Here is a 21,643-nt window from a genome sequence, read left to right as displayed (position 1 = left end):
TTGTGAGATTATGTGTGTATGTGAGTGATTGAGTGCATTCAGAAGACAGAGGACAATCCAGGGTATGGTTCTGTAGGTAACACACACACACACACACACACACACACACACACACACACACACTTTTAACCATGTATGTTTCTGTCCATCTGTATGCCTACATGCCACATGTATGTGAGTGTCTGTGAACACCAAAATCATTAGATCCCCTGGAGATGGAGTCACAAGCAATTTTTATGAGTCTCCTGATCTGGGTGCTAGAAATTGAACTCAGGTCCCCTTAATTGCTGAGCTGTCTCTCCAGTCCCCCAACTTTTTATTTCTTCAAGAGAAGGTCTCTTGCTGGAACTCTCGAGATAGCTTGGCTGGCTCACAAGTCCTAGTGCTTAGTCTGTCTCTACCTTCCCAGTTCTAAAGGCTCTGATTTATTTTTTCATTGATTTTGGGCAACAAACTCAGGTTCTTGTGCAAGGCAAACTCACCTTACCAAATGAGCTATCACCTCAGTCCCAAGTTCTTTGCTCTTTTGGTTTCCTCTGTCTGGATGCTCTTTAGTCAGTTCTTTGCTGGCTCCATTTATTTATTTTTTATTATTGTTTTACACACACACACACACACACACACACACATATTTGTTTTTTGAGACAGGGTTTCTCTGTGTAGTCCCAGTTGTCCTGGAACTCGCTCTGTAAACCAGGCTGGCCTTGAACTAGCAGAGATTCACCTGCATCTGCCTTCTGAGTGCTGAAATTAAAGGCGTGCGCCACCACCACCCAGCTATATTTCTAATTTTTCATGTGTCTTTGTATTTCACCTTCATATACATGTGCTTACCATGTATGTGTCTGCTGATGGAGACCAGTAGTCAGCTCTCCTACAATTAGAGTTACAGACAGTTGTGGGCTGCTATGTGCTCTGACAGCTGAGCCATTGCTCTAGTCTCATCTAACCATTTTTCTGTTTTCTTGTTCAAATATACACATACACATTTGTGTATGTGAGAGAGACAGAGCCTCATGCAGCATGGCTGGTGTTAAATTTCTAATCCTTTGGCCACTGCCTCCCAAGTGTTGGGATTACAGGCATCTGCTACCGTGTACTGACATTTACTTGTATGCTTTGTTTGTTTGTTTGTTTATCTTTCTCCAATAGCTTGCTGTTCCAGAAGTCAAGGAATTGTTCCTCTTGTTATTTCTATATTTCAAGGGCTGAGAACAGTGTCTAACAGTTATTTAATAAATATTTGTTCAGTGAATAAAAATTGTATTGGGCAGGACTGGGGAGATGGCTCAGTGACTGAAGTGTGTACTGCACATGTTTCAGGGTTCAGCTCCCCAGCATCCACATAAGAAGTTGAGTGCACAGGCCATGTCTGTAATCCTGGGGTTTCGGGGAGAAGATAGGAGGCTTTCATGACTCACTGGCAAGCCAATCTTGACAATCAGCCAGTTCCTGATCCAGGGAGAGATTCTGTCTCAAAAAATAGGGTGGGGAGTGAGTGGGGACAACTGAAGTCAACCTCTGAGTTTGAGTCTTGGAACCCACATACAAAGCTGGATATAGTAGGCCAGCAATCCTGGAGTAAATCACACCATGACAAGAACAAGAGAGACTTTGGTTCAACCCCAAAGTTGTCCTCTGACCTACAGTGTTCACAGACACACCACACACGTACAATGTAACACATCCCACAGTACACACACACACACACACACACACACACACACACATTAAAGAAAATAAGTATTGTGAAATCATTTAGTGGCTTCCAATCACACTCAAAATGACATTTTAATCTAACCATGCAAGGTCTTTCATGATCCAACCTCATCCATCTCCACACTGACATCTGCCATCCTGCCACATTGATTCTTTCTTTTTTTTTCCTAACATGGCAACCTACACACACACACACACACACACACACACACACACACACCACACCACACCCCCCCCACACCACACACACACACACACCACACACACTATATAGTCTGAAACTCATAAATTTCATAAGGTTTTTAGTAGATTGAAATGGAAGCCAGCTGGGCTGTGGTGGCACATGCCTTTAATCCTAGTACTCAGGAGGTAAAGGCAAGCAGATCTCTGAGTTTGAGGCCAGCCTGGTCTACAGAGTGAATTCCAGGACTACCAGGGCTACACAAAGAAACCTTGCATCAAAAAAAACAAGACAGATCCCCCAACCCCCCAAAGAGGAAGCCATTCAAAAAGATGTTTCTTTCATTCTGTATTTAGACCAGGTGGCTCTATCTCCCCAGTGCTAGGATCAAACCATCACAAGAGAGATCCAGCAGACATTCTCAATAAAAGAAGTCGCATCCAGAAAATCTCGGGCTGGGGCTTTGTGAAGAAAGTCTATAGCACTTACATTGACCATGTTCTAATTGCACTCAGTAACAAGTAATTTCGAAATTATGGAAAAGAGCAAATGGATTTGAAAATCACCAAGTGGAATTCTCCCCAGCCCTGGCTTTTTGAGGCACAACTTATCTTTGTAGCCCAGGCTGGCCTAAGTAGAATTTTAGAAACTGCGGTTTAACAGGACTTGGAGGTGCATAGCTATGATGCTGGTATTTGCAAGGCTGAAGCAGGAGGATTAGCTTAAGCTAGCATGGGCTACAGAGTAAAATTCTGTCTCAAAAGAACAACATAAAAACTAAATAAAACATTGAAGTGTGTAGTTATTGAAGTAAAAACGCAATGGACGAGTGAAATGCCAAGTGAGACATAGTTGAAGAGACAATCCTTAAACTGGTGAGGTGAGTTATAGGAAACCACGTTCCAGTTCAGAGAGAGCACAAAGTACCCAAGTGTAAAGCAGAGGTTGGGAGATGTGGATGCTTCAACATACTTTTAGTTAGACGCTGGCTGTGTGTTTGCTAGAGTTATATAAGTCCTTATATTAAAGAAGTATGTGGTGTGCAAAGCAGAGACGAGAGAATGACAGAACCAAAGCCAAGATGTATTTCTGTATAAGATCCCAGTTTGCCCCTTTCTCTTTCCTGGCATGGTGTTCCAGCTTACACTGGCCTGGAATCATGAGCAGACTGCCTTTAAATTCATGGTGATCCTTCTGCCTCAGTTTCCTGGGATCACAGGCATAGGCTAGCATGCTTGACCCTCATCTGCCATTTTTTTCATTTTTCAGTGTTTGCTTTTTGAGACAAGTCTCACGCAGCCCAAGCTGATCCCCAACTCTCTATGCTTCTGAGGAACTCAGAACTCTTTTAATTTTAAAAAAGAGTTCTTATTATTATTTTAAATTATGTATTCGTGTGTGTGTGTGTGTGTGTGTGTGAGAGAGAGAGAGAGAGAGAGAGAGAGAGAGAAAGAGAGAGCATATAAGCACAGGTGCCTGCAGAGTCTAGTGTTGGATTCCCCTGGAACTGGAGATAAGCTAATTGTCAGTCTTCTGACGCTGTGCTGAGAGTCAAGCTCTGGTCCTCTGGAAGAGGGGCCCATCTCTCCAGTTCCTAATTTTAATTTAAAATTTGCATTTGTTGGAAACAACCTAAATGCCTCTCGACCGAAGAATGGATAAGGAAAATGTGGTCCATTTACACAATGGAGTACTACACAGCAGAAAAAAATAATGGCATCTTGAAATTTGCAGGCAAATGGATGGATCTAGAAAAACATCATATTGAGTGGGGTAACTCAGACCCAGAAAGACAAATATCATATGTATTCACTCATAAGTGGTTTTTAGGCATAAAGCAAAGAAAACAAGCCTACAATTCACAATCCCAGAGAACCTACATAGCAGAGAGGACCTAAAGAGAGACATACATGCATCTAACCTACATGGGAAGTAGAAAAAGACAAGATCTCCTGAGTGAATTGGGAGCATGGGGACCATGTGAAAGGGTAGAAGGGGAGGGGAGAGGAAGGGAGAGGCACAGAGAAAAATGTATAGCTCAATAAAGTAAATAACAAAATTTTTAAAAATTGCATTTATTTATTGTATATGTGTGTGCATAAGCCCGTGCAGGGGTACAAACATGGAAGTCAGAGGATAACTTGTGCAAGTCAGTTCTCTGCACCACTTGGGTTCTTGGGATTGAATTCATGTAGGCAGGCTTGGGGGCAAGCACTTTTATTCCCTGTGCACCTTGCTGATCGGATCTTGAACTTTTCTGATCCTCCTGCCTCCACCCATCTAGCATTTGGATCACAGGCATTCACCATCACACCTATTTTATGCGGGGCTGTGGATCAATCAATCCCGTTCTTTCACGTGTGCAGGGCAAGTACTCTGCCAATTGAACTGCATCTCCAGCCAGGAATCTGATTTCAACTATCAAATGCGGCTTGTTTTGAAAAGCGCTGTGGTTGGAAGATCTTTGAGGAGGCTTTAGCAGAATTAAGTTCTTTTTTGCTGAATATTCTAATCGCACCTTCCAGTGATAGGAAGCTGGGGGCTTTATACATTCCTGACAGCACAGGGATTACCTGAAGGGCTGTGCTTGATGGGTATGAACACACCTGTTTCAATTCTGCAGCCCAAACGAAGATGTTTGCCTAATTGCGTGTGGAAGGTAACTAAGAGCCACACCTGAGCGGTTACACGCTTATCAAATTTTATCGGAATTCCCAATGTTTAGAGCCACTTGTCTCATGACCGAGTGATGGAGTGGAGTAGACAGTACATTGTGAGAAGTCTGGGGTAGGGTTTGATTTATGCGCAGGCGCAGAAGAAAGCCTCTCAATTAAACCTGAAAGCGCCCTTCCTCTATCCCTTTCCGGCTTGCAGCTAACGCAGGCGCACAGAGTGCTCCAATATGGCGGCCCCCGTGGATCTGGAGTTGAAGAAGGTAACGGGGGCTTTTGAGCAGACAGAGCCGTCTGTTTGAATGATGAGGCGAGTGGGGACAAGAAGAGAAAGGGGCCCGGAGTCTCGCCGAAGCACAGAGACTGTAGGGGCGGGGGCTGGCTTCCGGGAGTCCTGAGACGGGGTCGCTCCTCTTCGGCCGGCCGGGGTCCCCGGGGGCTCTGGCTGGCAGGAGCTGCTTAGGGCAGCTGGGTGAGTGGGCTGCTGTGTGTCTTCATGTCCTGAACTCCAGAGTCATCGCTCAGCGATCGGAGCCGTCAGGGATCCAATTTAAAAGCAAGAACTAAAGACAGCGTCTCCCACACATGCCCTTCAAAGTGCTTGCTGGAGCCGAGGCACCTTCTATAATTCGGTCTCCTCACTTGATTTGAAAAACTACTAGTTCAGCCTTTGCTTTTAGGACACTTATTCTTTACCACCCCTTGGAAGGCCCTTGTTTTTACACTTCAGAAAACCAGACACTCTTATATCGATGTTCTCGTCAAGGCCTTAATCCTCCAGGGCCCTTCTCCTTTTTAAAGAACTTCCCCCTCCCCCAATACAGTAAAGTTTTCCAATAGTGCGGTCAGAGGAATTGGATTTTTGTTGTTGTTGTTGTTCTATCCTTGCTTACAAATTATTTTTGTTGTTATTTTGCTTTTTTTTTTTTTTTTAAAGAAACGGTATCTCAGTGTGTCCTAGATTGGCCTGTTACTTACTGTGTATCCAGGTTGGCCTTGAACTCCAGGCGGTCTTCCTGCCTCAGCCTCTTCTGGAATTACAGTCTCTAGTCAAATGCCGGTTGTTAATTGGAAACATTTTTGCCACTTAAAAGTCTTAGGACCCTAACACTACTAAGAACCCCGACTGTGCTTCCTTTGTGGAAATTTGGCAATAATTAGAAAGCTCCCTAGAATTCATTCAGTTTAAATCTACTTTTCTAGAAAGGTAACCTTCTAGTGTTTTTTTGGTATGTGATTTGTTTGTTTTGTTTAGTCTGACCCTGTACCCCTAATTTCTTTAGTGCCGCTACCTCCTGAATATTAGGGTAACAGATGTGTGCTAGGGTCACTGGCAGGAAAAGTCCTAAAAGATTGAACCCCAGGCAGCAAGATGGGTCAGTGGGTGAAGGCTTTTGCCTGTTAAGTTCTGTCCCTGAAACCCATGGTGAAAGGAGAGAGGAACTCAAGGTTGTCCTGCAATGGCTCAGAGGCATACTGCAGCACGCCGGCCCATACTCAAACACACAATAATAAATTCATTTCAAAAATCGAGTTTAGAATTTGGTATTATCATAGCATTTTGATCAGGAGAGAGAGGGACAGAGACAGAGACATCTTCAAGTTGCTTAGGGGAGGTGAGAGAACAACTTTTGGGAGGTGGTTCAGATGGTCCCTGGGGATTGAACTCTGGTCATCAGGCCTTTTAGGCAAGATGAGCCTTCTCACTGACCCAGATTCTGCTTTTGTTTTTTTTATGTTTTCCCTTAAAGACGGGGTCTCAAGTAGTCCAGGCTGACCTGAAACTTGGCTATGTAGCTGGCATGCAGCAAATACACTCAGGGCTTCCCGCATTCAAGGCAAGGACTGTTCATCTTTTATTCTGAGATAAGGTCACTCACTGGGACGTAGGGATTGCCTCTTTGACTAGATTGTCTAGCTAATGAGCTTCAAGGATCCCCCTTTTTTTTCCCTCTGCCTCCATGCCTAACATAACATTCAACAAGCTGTATTTTTATGTATGTGGGCATCTTGCTTACATGAATGTCTGTTTACCATATGTGTACAGCTCCCTTGGGCCTTGGATCCCCCTGAAACTGTAGTTACAGGTGGTTGTGAGCTGCTGTGTGGGTACTAGGAACCAAACCCAGGTCCTCTGTAGGAACATCTTATGCTCTTAGCCCTTGAGCCATCCCTCCAATCCCAAGCTCAACTTTCTTTGTGGGTCATGCGGAGTGAACCTTAAGTCAACTGACTGTTTCCCGAGCTCCCAGTAGCATATTAAGTAGCTGCCTCTGGTTAACCTCTGTTCAAGCAATAGGACAGCTGAAATAGCTGTTGTTGCTAATAAAAGAAGCCATTTGTTATTGTTCTAGGGATGCTAAGTATGTGCGTCTTGCTCTTTGCCATTCTTGACTTGAAACTTGTAAACTTATCTTACACAGCATTCTCTCATGCTGTAAACTGCAGCCCTTTTATTTTTATTTATTTTTTTCTTTTTCCTTTTTGAGACAGGAACTCACCATGTAGCCCTGACTAGCTAGATCTCACTGTGTCGACCAGGCTGGTCTTGAAATCACGAGATCCTCCTGCCTCTTCCCCCTTAGTGCTTGGATTAAAAGTGTGCACCTCTATCCCTGGCATGTAAATCTCAGATGTGTGTGAGTGTGGGTACACACATGTCATGATGCTAGTGTGTGGTCAGAGTGTGAGGAGATCAGAATATAATTTTGGGGAGCTTGTTTTCTCCTTTTATCATGTGGGTTCAGGTTCCAGAGATGGAACTCAGGTTATTAGGCTTGGTAGTAGGAACCTTACCTGCTGAGCCATCTCATGGACCTCTGTCTGTCTACCTACCTGACTATTTCTTTCTGTCAGTCTGTGTGTCTACCTATCCATCCACGTATCTATCCACCCATCTATGTATCTCTCTTATTTTTTTAAAAACTTGTGTGTGTGTGTGTGTGTGTGTGTGTATGTGCTCAAGGGTGAGTGCTGATACGGTGTGCCCCAGAGTGCACACGTGGAGGTCAGGGGACAGCTTGAGGGAGTCAGTTCTCTCTTACCATGTAGCTCCCAGGGATCAAATTTAGGTCCTCAGACTTGATGTCAAGTGCCTTTATCTGCAGAGCCAATCTCACTGGCCCTAAAAAAAATTCTTTTTTGGGCCAAGGTGTCTTATAGCCCAGTTGCCTTGAGTATCTTGTGTCTGAGTCCTCACTGCTCCCGATCCTCTGCTTCCGCCTCCCAGCTATAGTGTTACAGGCGTGAGACACCAGCTCCGAGTCTCCAGCCAGGGTTTTGAAATGTGAAGTGTTTTGAATTCTAGGTGTATAATATAGGTGTAGTGAACTGCTCCTTTTACAGTTCTTGCTTTGGATCTCTGAGCTTTATCCCCTGAGTATTTTATTTATTCCTTTTATTACTCTTTAGTTATTTGAAATATGGTTGTTATTTAATGGACTTTTGCTTGTTCATTTGATCACATCATCTGAATAGGGTACCTTTAGAATTTAGCATGGTATTAGAATTCTGTTGACTCTCATTTGTGCTTATTTGGTAAGTTTGACAACTTTGGTTAGTGTGTTCTGTTTTAATAAATCTGGCTTTGACTTAAATGTTTCCTTTCTAAATCAGGGTCTTGTCTTCCTTAGGCCTTCACAGAGCTTCAAGCCAAAGTCATTGACACTCAGCAGAAGGTGAAGCTTGCAGACATACAGATCGAACAGCTAAACAGAGCGAAAAAGCACGCGCACCTCACGGACACAGAAATCATGACGCTGGTGGATGAGACTAACATGTATGAAGGCGTCGGGAGAATGTAAGTGAGACACAGCTGTCGTGTGAATTAAGTGGTGGAATTATTTATTTTAAAACTTGGGTTAATGAAAGCTTTCTTTTTTTTATTTTCTTTTTAAAGACACGGTTTCTCTGCATATTCCTGGCCATCCTGGATCTCACGCTGTGTGTAGACCGGGCTGGCCTCGGACTCACAGAGACCTCCTGTCTGCCTCCCATGCCCATGGAGGCTTTGGGTTCCCTAGGAACTGGAGTTGTAGGTGTTTGTGAGTCTCCTGATGTGGATGCTGGGAACTGAACTTGGGCCATCTGCATGAGCAGCTAGGACTCTTAACCACTGCACCATCACTCCACCCCCTCTCCTTTTAAAAATGCTTTATTAATTATGTATGTATGGTGTGTCTGTGTGTTGGTCTGTGCAAGTGAGTGCAGGTGCCCCCTTTGTACTAATTATCAACTGTGTATTTAAAAAAAATTAATGAGAGGAAATAGGATTTACTGAGAAAGGAAAAGCACTCCTGAGAATTCGAGTGGGTTAATGAGGAGGGAAAAGGCTTATTAATATAATTAACCACTATGTTACAATTATTTTCTTTTTTTTTAAAGATTTATTTATTTATTATGTATACAACATTCCTTCCCTGTATGCTTGAACACCAGAAGAGAACACCAGATCTCATTACAGATGGTTGTGAGCCACCATATGGTTGCTGGGAATTGAACTCAGGACCTTTGGAAGAGCAGTCAGTGCTCTTAACCTCCGAGCCATCTCTCCAGCCCTTTTTTTTTTAAAGATTTATTTATTAAGTATACAACATTCCTTCCCTGTATGCTACAATTTTTTTCTGTCACAAACATTCTCCTTATAAGAAAGATTAAGTCTGCTTTATATTTCTGAGAAAATGAAGAGTGGGAAAACCCTTGTGTATGGGCCACATTCCATTACAGTTAGCTAAAGGGGAAGAACTGATTTTTTTTTAAACTGGGAGGAGGGGTTTCTGTGTCTGCATTGATGTTATGTTCTTATGGACCTTTCCTTTAAGTTTGGAGATCTTTAGAATGGAATCTGACCTTCGTCTCAGGATGACTTCTTTGTGATTGACTGGAAGCAAGCATAACATGTGTAAAATTCTGTAATGACTTTAGAATGACATCATGACAAGGTGACCCTTCCCGTGACAAATTCATTCTTTCTGCTAAGAGAGAAGTGATGATAAATTTGGGATTTGCTTTTTCAAATGAACCACATGCATTTTCTTTTATGTTCATATTTTTCATTTTGTCTTATTGTAAGAGAGTGCGAGTCCCTTTTGTGTTGTTTTTTGTTTGTTTGTTTTTATTTTTGAGAAAGTCTTTATTTTTGAGAAAGTCTCACTCTATTAATTGTGTAGTGGAGAATGACTGAATTGGTCCTCTTGCCTCCATCCACCACATGCTGAGATTACAGGTGGAGGATGACTGAACTGGTCCTCTGGCTTCCATCCACCACATGCTGAGATTACAGGTGGAGGATGACTGAACTGGTCCTCTGGCCTCCATCCACCACATGCTGAGATTACAGGTGGAGGATGACTGAACTGGTTCTCTGGCCTCCATCCACCACATGCTGAGATTACAAGTGGAGGATGACTGAACTGGTCCTCTGGCCTCCATCCACCACATGCTGAGATTACAGGTGGAGGATGACTGAACTGGTCCTCTGGCCTCCATCCACCACGTGCTGAGATTACAGGTGGAGGATGACTGAACTGGTCCTCCTGCCTCCATCCACCATGTGCTGAGATTACAGGTGTTCAGTGTTGGCTCCAGTCTGTGAGGTTGTTAATGGTACAGAAAAGAATGAGAGCAAAATAGAACCCTTGATTGTGTGTCTGTGTAGTGTAAAATACATTGTTGGCATTCACTGGAGGGTAATTTTATCCCTCAATTTGAACATCCTTAGGTCTTAACAGTAATGCTAGCCTGTTAGTATCCTTGGATTTCACATTATTACTTTAGCCTTTGTTTATAGCAGCCAAAGATTTTATTATTATTATTTTTTTAATAGTCTCTCTAGGGAACTATGGAGTTCTGACTGGCCTGGAACGCACTATGTACACCAAACTGGCCTTGAACTCACAGGGAACCATCTGCCCCTGCCTCCTGAGTGCCCAGCATTTTATTCTTTCTTGAGACAGGGCTTCATGTAGCTGAGGCTAGCTTCCTGCTAGTTTCTGAACTTGTATCTTCCAAGGGCTAGGATGATTGGGATGTGCTGCACTGAAATTAATGTTTTCAATTAAAAAAGTTTTAAATTTTAATTTTTATGTTTGATTTTAAGAATCAAAACTAGGTGGGAAGTAGAAAAGGCAAGATCTCTTGAGTAAATTGGGACCTTGGGAGAGGGTTGAAGGGGAGGTTAGAGACAGGAAGGGGAGCAGAGAAAAATGTAGAGCAGAATAAAAATAAATAAAATGAAAAAAGAGAATCAAAACTAGGGCTTTATTCATGTCAGACAAGTCCTTAGCCACTAAGCTGCATCCTCAGTCCTGAAGTTTTGTATCTAATTAGAATAATGTCATTTAGTAAACGTTCTGCATAGGTGGTAGGAGTTACTTTTTTTTCATTCTGTCCAAAATTCTACCGATAGGTTATATTTCATGCAGAGGGTAATAGAGTGTAAGGCTTGTGTATAAGTAGTTAATGATAGAATGGTATTATTTCATATGAACTATGTTTCTTAAGAGAAATGCGCGATTTTAGAGTTTTGGATGAGCCTTGGTTTTAAAATGAGCATCTTGGCGTTCTGCACTTCATGCAGCGTGAGTCTGCCTTGTGTTGCGAGGCACGTAGGGCGTGTGAGGTAACCGTATCTGCTGTGGCCAGCGTATTGGTGCCTCAGAGCAGGAGAGACTTGCTGAGTGCCAGTCTGGTCATGAGGATGTTCTCTTTCCTGATGCCAACCCTGGAATACCTACTTCAGAATTTATGGTCTTGAGCAATCTTGAGCCTAACATTGTTTTTCATTTCTTTAATCCTTTACCTTCCTTTTGAATGCTACTTGAGAATTGTAATTACATGGGCTTACCCCCATTTTTATTTTTAAATAATTTTAGAATCTAAAACTCTGGGTGTTTTTTTTTTTTTTTTTTTTGAGCCAGCCATAGGTTTTTTTCTACTTTTCTTTTGACCCACAATTACTATTTTTTGTTTGTTTGATTTTTTTATAGTGCAGTGTATTGAACTGTGGGCTCATACCTGCTAGACAGGTGCTATATCACTGATCTACATTCTCAAGTTTTTTGTTGTTGTTGAGATAGGGTCTCTTGTAGCCCAGGCTAGCCTGAATTTATTGTTGTAGCCTCGATCATGTTGAGCTCCTATCACCTACCCTCCGCTCCCAAGAGTGCGATTATGGGAGAGCTAATCGTACAGTATTGCTTGTCCTTTCTGCTCTCCTGTCTGCTCACATCTGTTCCTCACAGTGCCAGAATCGATCTTTCCTCGCAGAACCTTTATTTATCTTCTGTTACTGTGGGAGAAAGTCTAACTTGTTAGCCTCACATTCATGGCCATATATCCTGTTTTTAATTGGCCCATCTAGCCTCAAGTCCTAGGCATTTCGTCTCATGGCCCTGCTTTTTTGTGTTATCTGTTTAGAAGGATTTTGAGACTTTGTGTGGTTTTTAAGTATGCTCTGATTTAAAAAAAAAAAAAAAGTATGCTCTGATTGTTTGCTGATGTCCGTCATGGGGTGAGGGTAGGAGAGCACTGGCACGTGTACCAGGCATTTTTACCCTTGTTATATGGGTGTTTTGGTTTTTTCTTCCATATGTCATGTTTTTGTCCCTTTTTTTTTTTTTTTTTTTTTTTTGAAAAGCTTTGCCCATTCTGTTTTGGCTTTCGTATTCTTCTTTCCTTTGTGAAAAGAGCTTGAATACAGCTCAGATCCTGCGATGTCTTCGAAATGTGTCTGGATTTACCCACTCTTTCATCAGCAACACCAAGGTTTTTGTTTTGACTCTTAGTAGAACACATTGGGTGTGTCATATGATTTCCCCAATGAGATCAACTCTCTTAAAACCATGTACATAGATTACCTTTGGCTTCTCCATTCTCTGAATAATGTTTGGTGCAAAATACATGTTAAATAAATATATATTGATTTGAATTAAAATTGACTGTTTTTCAGCCTAGGATTTTTTGAGTCATTTTTGTTTATTTTGATGTAGGATCTCAGATAGCCCAGGTTGGCCTTAAACTCTGTGTAGTGAGAGTGGTCTTGAACTCCTGATCCTCTTGCGTCTACCTCCTAAGTGCTAGGATTACAGGCCTGAGCTGCTATGCCTAGTTTCTTGATTCTTTATGCTTAGAAAGTGTGAGAGGGTCAAGAATTAGGGTTTATAATCCTATTTTAATGTATGATTTGGTCAAGATGAGATTATAAAAAGTAATATGTAAAGCCATGTGTGGTGGTAAATACCTTAAATCCCAGTACTTGGGAGGCTGAGCAGGAGGATTGAGTTTCTCGTGCAGTCTGGGAGACAGAGGGAGTTCTAGGCTCGCCTGGTTACTCCAGTGAGACCGACTCAGAACCGACAAACAAACAAAGTAACTATGACTAAAGGCAAAGGAATTGTTTCTTAGCAAAATTGCTTGATCTGCCTTGATTAATCTGCTAGGATTACTTCTTTTGAGAAAGTTGACTAATTTTCATTGCCAGGCAGTTTCAGTGTGTCAAAACTGACAACAAAGAAATCCCTAAACCTTCAGAATTATGCTGTAGGCACAATTCTTGGGTAACAAAGGCTGTTCTATATAGTATAATTGTGTCTGACTTTCTTCATCTTCACATCGATGGAAGACAGAGTTTCCTTTTCAGGGTATGTGTGTATTTAAACAGATCTTTGCAATCCCACATGCCCTTCAGCTTATATTTAGAGAGATGGTTGACAGTATTCAGTAACTTCTATGTGGCTATTTTGGGGTTAAAGTCAGGAAAGTCAAGCTGCAGGGTCAGGGAAGAGGAATTCTCTCCACTGTAAGCTCCGAACCTCATCGCTCGAAGCTGTAGCTGTCCGTCTTTTGGGACGGTGCCAGCACATTTTCGTTCTCTTACTTCATATTCTTTGGAGAGGCTGTTATGTAGCCTGATACTACTACCACCGATTCCTAGTTCTGCTGCTTAAGCTGTTTGTGAGCTGACCTCACCGTGCTGCTTTGAGAAGTGTGATGAAAGTCACAACTGTGGGACGGTCTGTCTGGAGATCTGCAAGGGTTTGTCTCCGCATCTTCCTAGTGTGCAAGGAGGAATCCAGATTTCAAATAAAAGGGATCTGAATATTTATTGTATCTTTTTTACAAATAAGAAACAATTTCTAATGTGAGTTTTCTTTTTTACTTAGTATAGGCTCAGGTGAGTTTTTAAAAATAATCTTAATGTTTTGATAAGAATTATATTAAGTATGCACAAATAACACTTAGCCGTGCTAGTGTTTGAAAAGACTGTATATTTATAAACAATAGGCACAGTTCTGACCATGGTTTGATGTGAGGACTAGCCTAACATACTGTTGACCAGTGCATAAATAACATTTCTAATTTTCAAAACAGATAAATTGGCCTTTTATTTATCTTTTTTTTTTTTTTTAACATGGGAGCAACTTGAGTAGATTAGCCTTTGAAAAGAATGATAAGTCCCTTTTTAAAGCTTGAAGCTGGCTAAAAATAACTTGGTGCCATATTTAGACCAATTTAGAGGTATGCTACCGTTCTGTGGGTATTTTTTACATTTAGGAACTAAGAATGAACAATGGTATAAATCCACCAGCTGGATAAGCGTCTAGCAATGCAGAGGTTGCTGTTGGGGAGTGTGGCTATTTCTACTTGTTGAAGTAATTTTACGGTTGATCTTTGTTGGTTGAAAGATCTAGAAGAATAAACGCAAGTTCAATGCTGCTTAAGTAGGAAGTGAAATAGTAGGTGCACTCTTGATCGCCAGGAGATACTTCGTAAAATGCGTCCAAGCAGATTTTCAGCTCATTAGGGTAAAGAAATGTAAATCTTCATTGCAGCTTGGTCGATTTGCCCGTTGTCTAAAATTGTAGTGTTGTTCGTGCTGTTGTCTTACTCTTTCATGTGACAGTTGACTTGTAATTTCACTTGTGACATCTGGTAAAGGTAGAATAGTTTACTTATGTTAAATATTAATAGATAATAGTTGTGCCATCTCAGATTTGCAGCCCTTTTATAATTTCATGTATCTGTATTGAGTTTATCTTCCAGTTTAAATGAGGTAAGTTTAAAATTTAAGAAAGTAATATTTTATTTCCAGGAGATAAGGAAATAAAAATTAAAAAGTATCTCACAGTAAACATTGTTGGCATTGTTCATTCTGCTGTTGTGGTACAGTAAACACAAGCTATGCTGTTGCTCTCACCAGAACCAGGTTAAGATATTTGTTTATTATTACTTTTTAAGATTTGTTTATTTATGTATTTTGTCTGCACGTACACCTCCACAAGAGAAGAGTGCATCAGATCCCCTGGATCCACGGTTATAGCCAGTTGTGAGCCTCCATGTGAGTGCTGGGAATCGAACTCAGGGCCCCTGGAAGAGCTGTCTTTCCAGGCTCACATTCAGGTACTTGATGCTGAGTACAGATGGGGAAATGTGTAGATTACCACTGGCAGGAGAGCCCTATTGTAAATACAGTTGTGTAACTTCCTTTTATATTCTCCCCCGAGGGATTGACCTGTATTTTAGGGTTTAGAAAGCAATGCAAAGATGATTTTCAGAGGTGATATTTTTGCTTTTTATCTTTTTGTGTAAAACATTTTTATTTTTAAGAGAGGTTCTTGCTGCTCAGCTGCTTTTCCTAACAGAACACGGACTCGCCCTTCTCGGGCTTTTATACAGAGCCATTTAGAGTCAGTTCTGAGGGAAAGAGAAACAGCTTTCCTGTTGTGTGTTTGGGAAAAATGACTTCAGTTTTGTTGATGTCGAATATGTATAGAACCCAGATGGGCACATCTCTGGAGAGAGGCGACCTTTGAGTAATCTTAATTTTCTTAAGTTGCCAATGATTTAAAACTTGATGCTCATGATGACTTGTTCTCTGCTGTGTGCAGTGACGTCATTGTTTTTAGGCTGCAGCGCTCAGCAGGCATTTGCGTAAGACTCACAGTCATGTTCTTCTGCAGAAGAGGCCTTTAATAATTTCTTCCTGTCTTCCCTCCCAAGTTCTCCAGAGTGTAAACATTCTCACTGGAAACAGGAAATTAACTTAGAAAATGTTGTGTCATTAGAGTCAGTTGTCAAAAAAAGAAGTCTCTTATCTGAGATAGTCTCTTAATCTGAAACATGCTAAAATGAATATTTATTTAATGTATCCTTGTTATGGCATTACTTATTTTTAGGCTTTAAGTTTTTTTGGTTTTGATTTTTTTAAGAATCTAATCCATTCATTCTGCTGTTTAGCATCTACAATTCCTGACACCTACAGACCTGACCTAGGGGCTGGAGAGATAATGACTCAGTGCTTGGGAGCACTGGCTGCTGTTCTTCCAGAGGACCAGGGTCAATTCCCAGCACTTATGTGGTGGCTCACAACCATCTGTAATTGCAGGGGATCTGGTATCCTCTTCTGTCCTCCATGAGCTCCGGGCCACATATGGTACATAGCCATACATGGAGACAAAACATGCCTGCACATAAAATAATTAGAAACAGCTTTTTTGAAAAAAGACCTGATACATGATTTGTTTGTTTGTTTTGTTGCTGTTTTTCCACAGAAAGGATTAAACAGTCTGCCTTTGCAGGTACTCAAGGGCACAATGCCCCGGTTTGTCTAACTAAGCTGATGGCAAACAGGAATCTAACACCACCACAAACACTCGCAGCGACCCGTGTTGCTTTGTCACTGGGGATCTGTGCTCCAGCCGACTGACTTGAGAAGAAAACAGTCCATTTTAAGTGTACTAAAGAATTTTCTGATTTTAACTGCCGCTTATGTCATGGTGACAAATTTAGGAGCAGCTTGCAGTCTGATCTGAAAGAGATGGCTGCAGTGCTCTGTCAAGTACTAGAGCCGGTTCAGTCACTCCCAGAAGGAAAGAACTGACCCAGACTGTGAGACTAATGATTTGTTAGTATTCTTTTTCTACTTCCCGTGTAGATTAGATCCACGTATGTCTCTCTCTCTTAGGGTCCTCTTTGTTGTCTAGGTTCTCTGGGGTTGTGAATTGTAGGCTGCTTTTTTTTTCTTTATGTCTAAAAGCCACTCATGAGTGAGTACATAAGATATTTGTTGTCTTTTGGGAGTCTGAGTTACCTCACTCAATATAATGTTTTCTAGATCCATCTTGGTCAGGAATTTTTATTACCTCTCTTGTTAAAAAAAATTGTGTGTGTGCGCGTGCACACGTGTGCCAGAACATGTTGTGTTCCCTGCAGTTGCAGGTGGTTGTGAGCTGCCTCGTGTGGGTTCTGGGAACTGAACTTGGGTTCATCGAAGGTGCAGCAAGCACTCTAAACCACTGGTCCATCTTTCCAGCCCCTGTCTCTTTTTAAAGTTAATGATTTTAATTAATTAATCTCTTGTATATGGGAACACATGTGGCAGTCAGAACAACATGAGGGAGTCACTTCTCTCCTTCCGTCACCTAGGTTCTGGGCCTTGAAGTCAGGTGTCCAGACTTGGTGGCAGACTCCCTTACTGCTGAGCCATCCTTGTTTTGAGGCATATCCATTACCTTGAAATGGATCAGGTGTTTGGAAGACATTATCCTTTTGGCTCAAAAGAGGACTTAAATTATTCTGATATCAAAACTTTCAGGCATCTAGAGCCTAGTATTAAAAATCTATTTCTAAATAGGTAAGATCTCATGACTGCTGTCTGCCCATCTTTTTATGTTGGCTGAGAGTAAAAGATTTGGACGGCAGTGTGCATCCTATTTTTTGTTTTGTTTTGCTTCATTTTGAGACATGTTCTCACACTTTAGCCTAGTCTGGCTTGGAGGAATTCACCATGTAGATCAGGCTAGTCTCAAACTAACGTTGACTTTCCTGATACAGATTCCCAAGAACTAGGATTGCCAAACGGCTTCCAATAGGCATCCTGTATGTGTGTTTCTGACTGACTTTTGACATGTGTCAAAAATAACTTTTTATAGGGGACTGAAGTGATGGCTTACCTGTTAAGAGCACTGGCTGCTCTTCCAGATGACCCAGGTTCAATTCCCAGGACCCACCTGGCAGCTTACACCTGTCTGTACTTCAGTTCCATGGAGTCTTATACCTTCACACCAATACACATGAAATGGAGTTAAATAAATTATTAAAAAAGCTTTTTATGACTTTCTGCTCTTTTATCAATTTTCTTTCTGTATATGTCTATCAGTACTCATAGAAGATTAACTTTTTTATTATCCTTGATTATACCTTTTCCAGTATTTTAACCTCCCAGTGAAATAAAGATCACGTCTTAAACAAAAGAAGTCGGCTTTTTCACTACTTACTTCAGCGTCTGAGGCTTGACAAGGCCAGAATAAAAGTGGTCAGCATCAGAGGTGATTGTTTACCAGAATACTTAGAATGCCAGATAGTAACCTAAAATAAACACCTGTTTTAAAATAGATTAACGTACTACAGCTTCCATTTCAGGGGCAATGGTTTTGACTTAAAAATAGACAATGTTTTTAAATTAGTACAAACTGAACCTTGCAGTGTTCGCTGCTTATCTAGAACACAGAATGTTTGTAGGTGGCCGGGGTCCTCAGGAGCCGTGAGGTGAGTGCTCACGCCCCTGCAGTGAGTGCTGAGTCTCACCTCCCTCCACCACCACCCCTGCAGGACGGAGTCCAGCTGTGCATTCCTTCTCAGTCATACCATCTGCTTTTCTTTCACATCTGTAAACATTAGATTGACTTTGGGCTTACTGCGTCGATTTTTTTTCTTTTATATTTAATAGTCTTACTGGAATTACCTCTCCTTCTCTCTTTGGAGACAGAGTATCATATGTAGCCCAGGCTGACCTTGAATTTACTGTATAGCTGAGAATGACCTTGAAGCACCTTTTGTGTGTGTCTCTGAGTGTACATGTTCATGTGTGCCTGTATGTGAAGATGTGGGTTCTCTGAAAGAGCAGCAAATGCTCCTAACCACGTGAGAACCATCTCTCTAGCCCCCCTTTTTTTTCAAGACAAGATTTACTGAACCTAAAATTGATCAGTTCAGCAAGATTAGTTGGTCAGTTAGTTCCGGGAGCCTCCTGCCTCTGTCTCTCCAGCCCTAGGGGTACAAGGTGTGCACCACAGCCTGGCCTTTTACTTGAGTGCTGCGGATCTGAACTCAGGTCCTTGTGCTTGCAGAGCATGCGCTTTACCAACCATGCATGTCTCCAGCCCGACTTTGGACTTAAGATTCTCTTGCCTCTCTATCCTAAGTGCTGGGTTCCTAGGCGTGCACTACCATAACTGGTTTGTGGTTTGGGAGTTTGAACCCAGGACTTTTTGCATACCAGGCAGGCCCCTCATGACTCAGCTATATCCCCAGCCTCCAAATGTCTTCTTGTATACTGAAAAGGCCCACATTTTTATCTTTAACTTAGTCTGCCTCCCTGAATGCTGAGCTTGCTTATCCACCTGTCTGCTGTACCTCTCTTTTGGTGGTCTCATATGTATCTCAGAGTTAGCTTGGCCAACATAAAATTCTTGCTCGTGAATAAGCCATGTTGCTCAGTCTTTCCCATTTTAGCAAATGACTTTTCCATCCTTTCAGTGCTTCCAAATCTTTGGAGAGTTACCTTTTTATTTGATCTTATAGTCAGCCCAGTAGCAAATACTATTGGTTTTCTGAATTTAGCCCATAATCTGAGCTGTTCTTAATACCACTCCAGTCTAAACTACTGCATATAAGTGGATCATAACACTTGCCTACTGTGTGGGCTCCATCTTACCATTATATAGCTGTGCTTTCTTTCTTTCTTTTTTTTTTTTTTTTTTTTGGAGGTTTTTGTTTTTTGTTTTTGTTTTTTAGAGACAGGGTTTCTCTTTGTAACCTTGGTTCTCCAGTAACTCTGTAGACCAGGCTGGCCTCAAACTCACAGAGATCAGTCAGCTTCTGCCTCCTGAATGCTGGGATTAAAGGTCTGTACCACCACTGCCTGCTTTAGCCTTATTTTCCTTAAGCACTTTTTAAAAATATTTACTCATCACTTTATTTTATGTGTGTGGACATTCTGCTCACAGGTATGTTTGAGCGCTGTGTGCGTGACTGGTGCCCATGGAGGGCAGAAGAGGGTGATGGGTCTCTAACTGGAGTTGTGATGCTTGCGAGCCACCATGTGAGTACTGGGAATTGGACCCAGGTTCTCTGCAAGAACAAGTGCTTTTAACCACTGAGCCATCTCTCCAGCTTCTGTAGCATTCTTTTCAACTGAGCAGTCAAAAATGTAAGTCAGATAACTATAGTATAAGCCTTTTCATTAGACAGATTTTACTGTGTAGTCTTCGGCTGGTCTGGACTACCATGTAGTCCCTATGTCGACCAGGCTGACCTTGAACGCACAGAGATCTGTCTGCTGGAATTAAAGGTGTGTGCCACACCCAACTTATTAGTGACACTTAAATACAAACATGCAATATGCAGTGATTGGATTAGGGAAATTGGCACATCTGTTTCTTTAGATATAATTTGTTTGGGGAGCTTTCAAAATCACCTGTGAGCTTTGAAAGATTTCATTATATATTATTTCACCTTATTTATGCCTAAATAAGACATTTATACCATCCTCTGTAGAACTTAGTTCCGCCTTTGTGGAAGAGACAGTGGAAAGAGTGTAGGAAAGGGGCTGTGAGGCTGTGAAATGCATCTAGAGTGCTGTGGTTTATTTACCCCCGTGGTGTGTGTGTGCGTGTGTGTGTGTGTGTGCGTGTGTGTGTGTGTCAGGGTTAGGGACATGCAAATATATGGAGATCAAAGGATAACTTATGGGAGTTGCTTTTCTCATTCCACTAAGTGCGCACCAGGATTGAACCCAGATTGTCAGTCTCGGCCACAGGTATTTTCCTCCTGCTCACCATCTTGCGGGCCCTAACTCTCTTTGTAGTAGAGGATGACCTTGAACTTCAGATCCCCCTGCCTCCACTACCCGAGTGTTGGGATTATAGGCCCCAAACCTGGTTTATGGGATGATGGTGATTGGACCCAGTGTCTCATACGTATCAGGAGCTGTACCCCTAGCTCCAGTGCTCCATGCATGTTTTCTCGGTTCTCTATGTAGTCTGGGTGTTGATTCTTTCACTTGACAGTTGAAAATGTTTTTTCTCCCTCTGTAGATTGGTTCTTCACTATTAGTTATTTTCTTTGTTGTGCAGATGATTATTAGTGTCTTGAAATAACATCTTGTTTCCCAAGTCTTTGGTAGGGTCCTGTCTAGAAAGTCATTCTGTCTCTTTATCTTTTATTTATGTGAGACAGGATGTCCCATTAATCACCACCCAGGTTGGAATTTACTAGGTATCCTAGTAAATCCTGGCTTTAAATTTATAGCAGTCATTCCTGTATCAGAATGTTCAAGTGCAGGGATTACAGGTAAGAGTCACCACCACCAGGACACCCAAATTGTAATAATGCCTTGAATAATTTCCTCTGTTTACCTCCAGTAGTTTAAGATTTTTGGGCCTGTGATTCCTCTAGATCTTTGATGCAGTAAGAGATAGAAATCAAGTTTGATCTATTGCGTTTGTATTTCCAGTTTTCCCAGCACCATTTATCGGGTAGGCTGGCTTTTCTTCGATGTATATTTTTGGTGCCTTTGAGAATTAGTTGGTTATGGATAAGTGTAGTTCGTGTGTTTTTGAGACAGGGTAAGTGTAGCCAGGGTTTGCCTGGAACTCTCTGCGTAGCTAGGCTGTCCTCAAACATAATCCTCTTGCCTTTTCCCTTCCAAGTGTTGGAGATTGAGCTCAGGGTCTTGCACATGCCAGACAGGGCAAGCACTCTGCCCCATAGCTCTGTCCCCAGGCTTGGCACTTCTTTTGGTGGAAAAACTGTTTGTAGCATTCCTTATGACACATATTTGCCAGGATAAATATTCTCAGCTTTTGTTTGAATTTCTCTTTTATTTCTGAAATATATTTTCACCTTGTTTATAATGCTGGTTAATACTGTTTTTATACTCTGAAAAAAATGTCATACCATTGTCTTCTTGCATAGTTTATGTTATAATTCTTATCTCTGAATATAATGTGTCATTTTTCTGGCTGCCCTTGAGACTGTCATTATCTTTGGTTTGCAGTAGTTTATACTTTGT

At 41.7% G+C, this 21,643-nt stretch overlaps 1 protein-coding gene across 1 annotated transcript in view; it reads left to right on the top strand.

Annotated features, from left to right (window-relative positions):
- The first annotated feature begins 4,729 nt into the window (after positions 1 to 4,729).
- Positions 4,730 to 21,643, top strand: part of Pfdn1 (prefoldin subunit 1) — a 47,812-nt gene continuing 30,898 nt past the window's right edge. The window contains exons 1-2 of the mRNA XM_038330880.1: positions 4,730 to 4,835; positions 8,205 to 8,371. Of these exons, the coding sequence (XP_038186808.1) occupies positions 4,803 to 4,835; positions 8,205 to 8,371 (200 nt within the window). The 5' untranslated portion in view covers positions 4,730 to 4,802. The remainder of the gene's footprint in view (positions 4,836 to 8,204; positions 8,372 to 21,643) is intronic.

This window comes from Arvicola amphibius, chromosome 5, assembly GCF_903992535.2.
Source record: "Arvicola amphibius chromosome 5, mArvAmp1.2, whole genome shotgun sequence".
NCBI classification, from domain to species: Eukaryota; Metazoa; Chordata; class Mammalia; order Rodentia; family Cricetidae; genus Arvicola; species Arvicola amphibius.
This window is presented reverse-complemented; position numbering and strand designations above follow the sequence as displayed.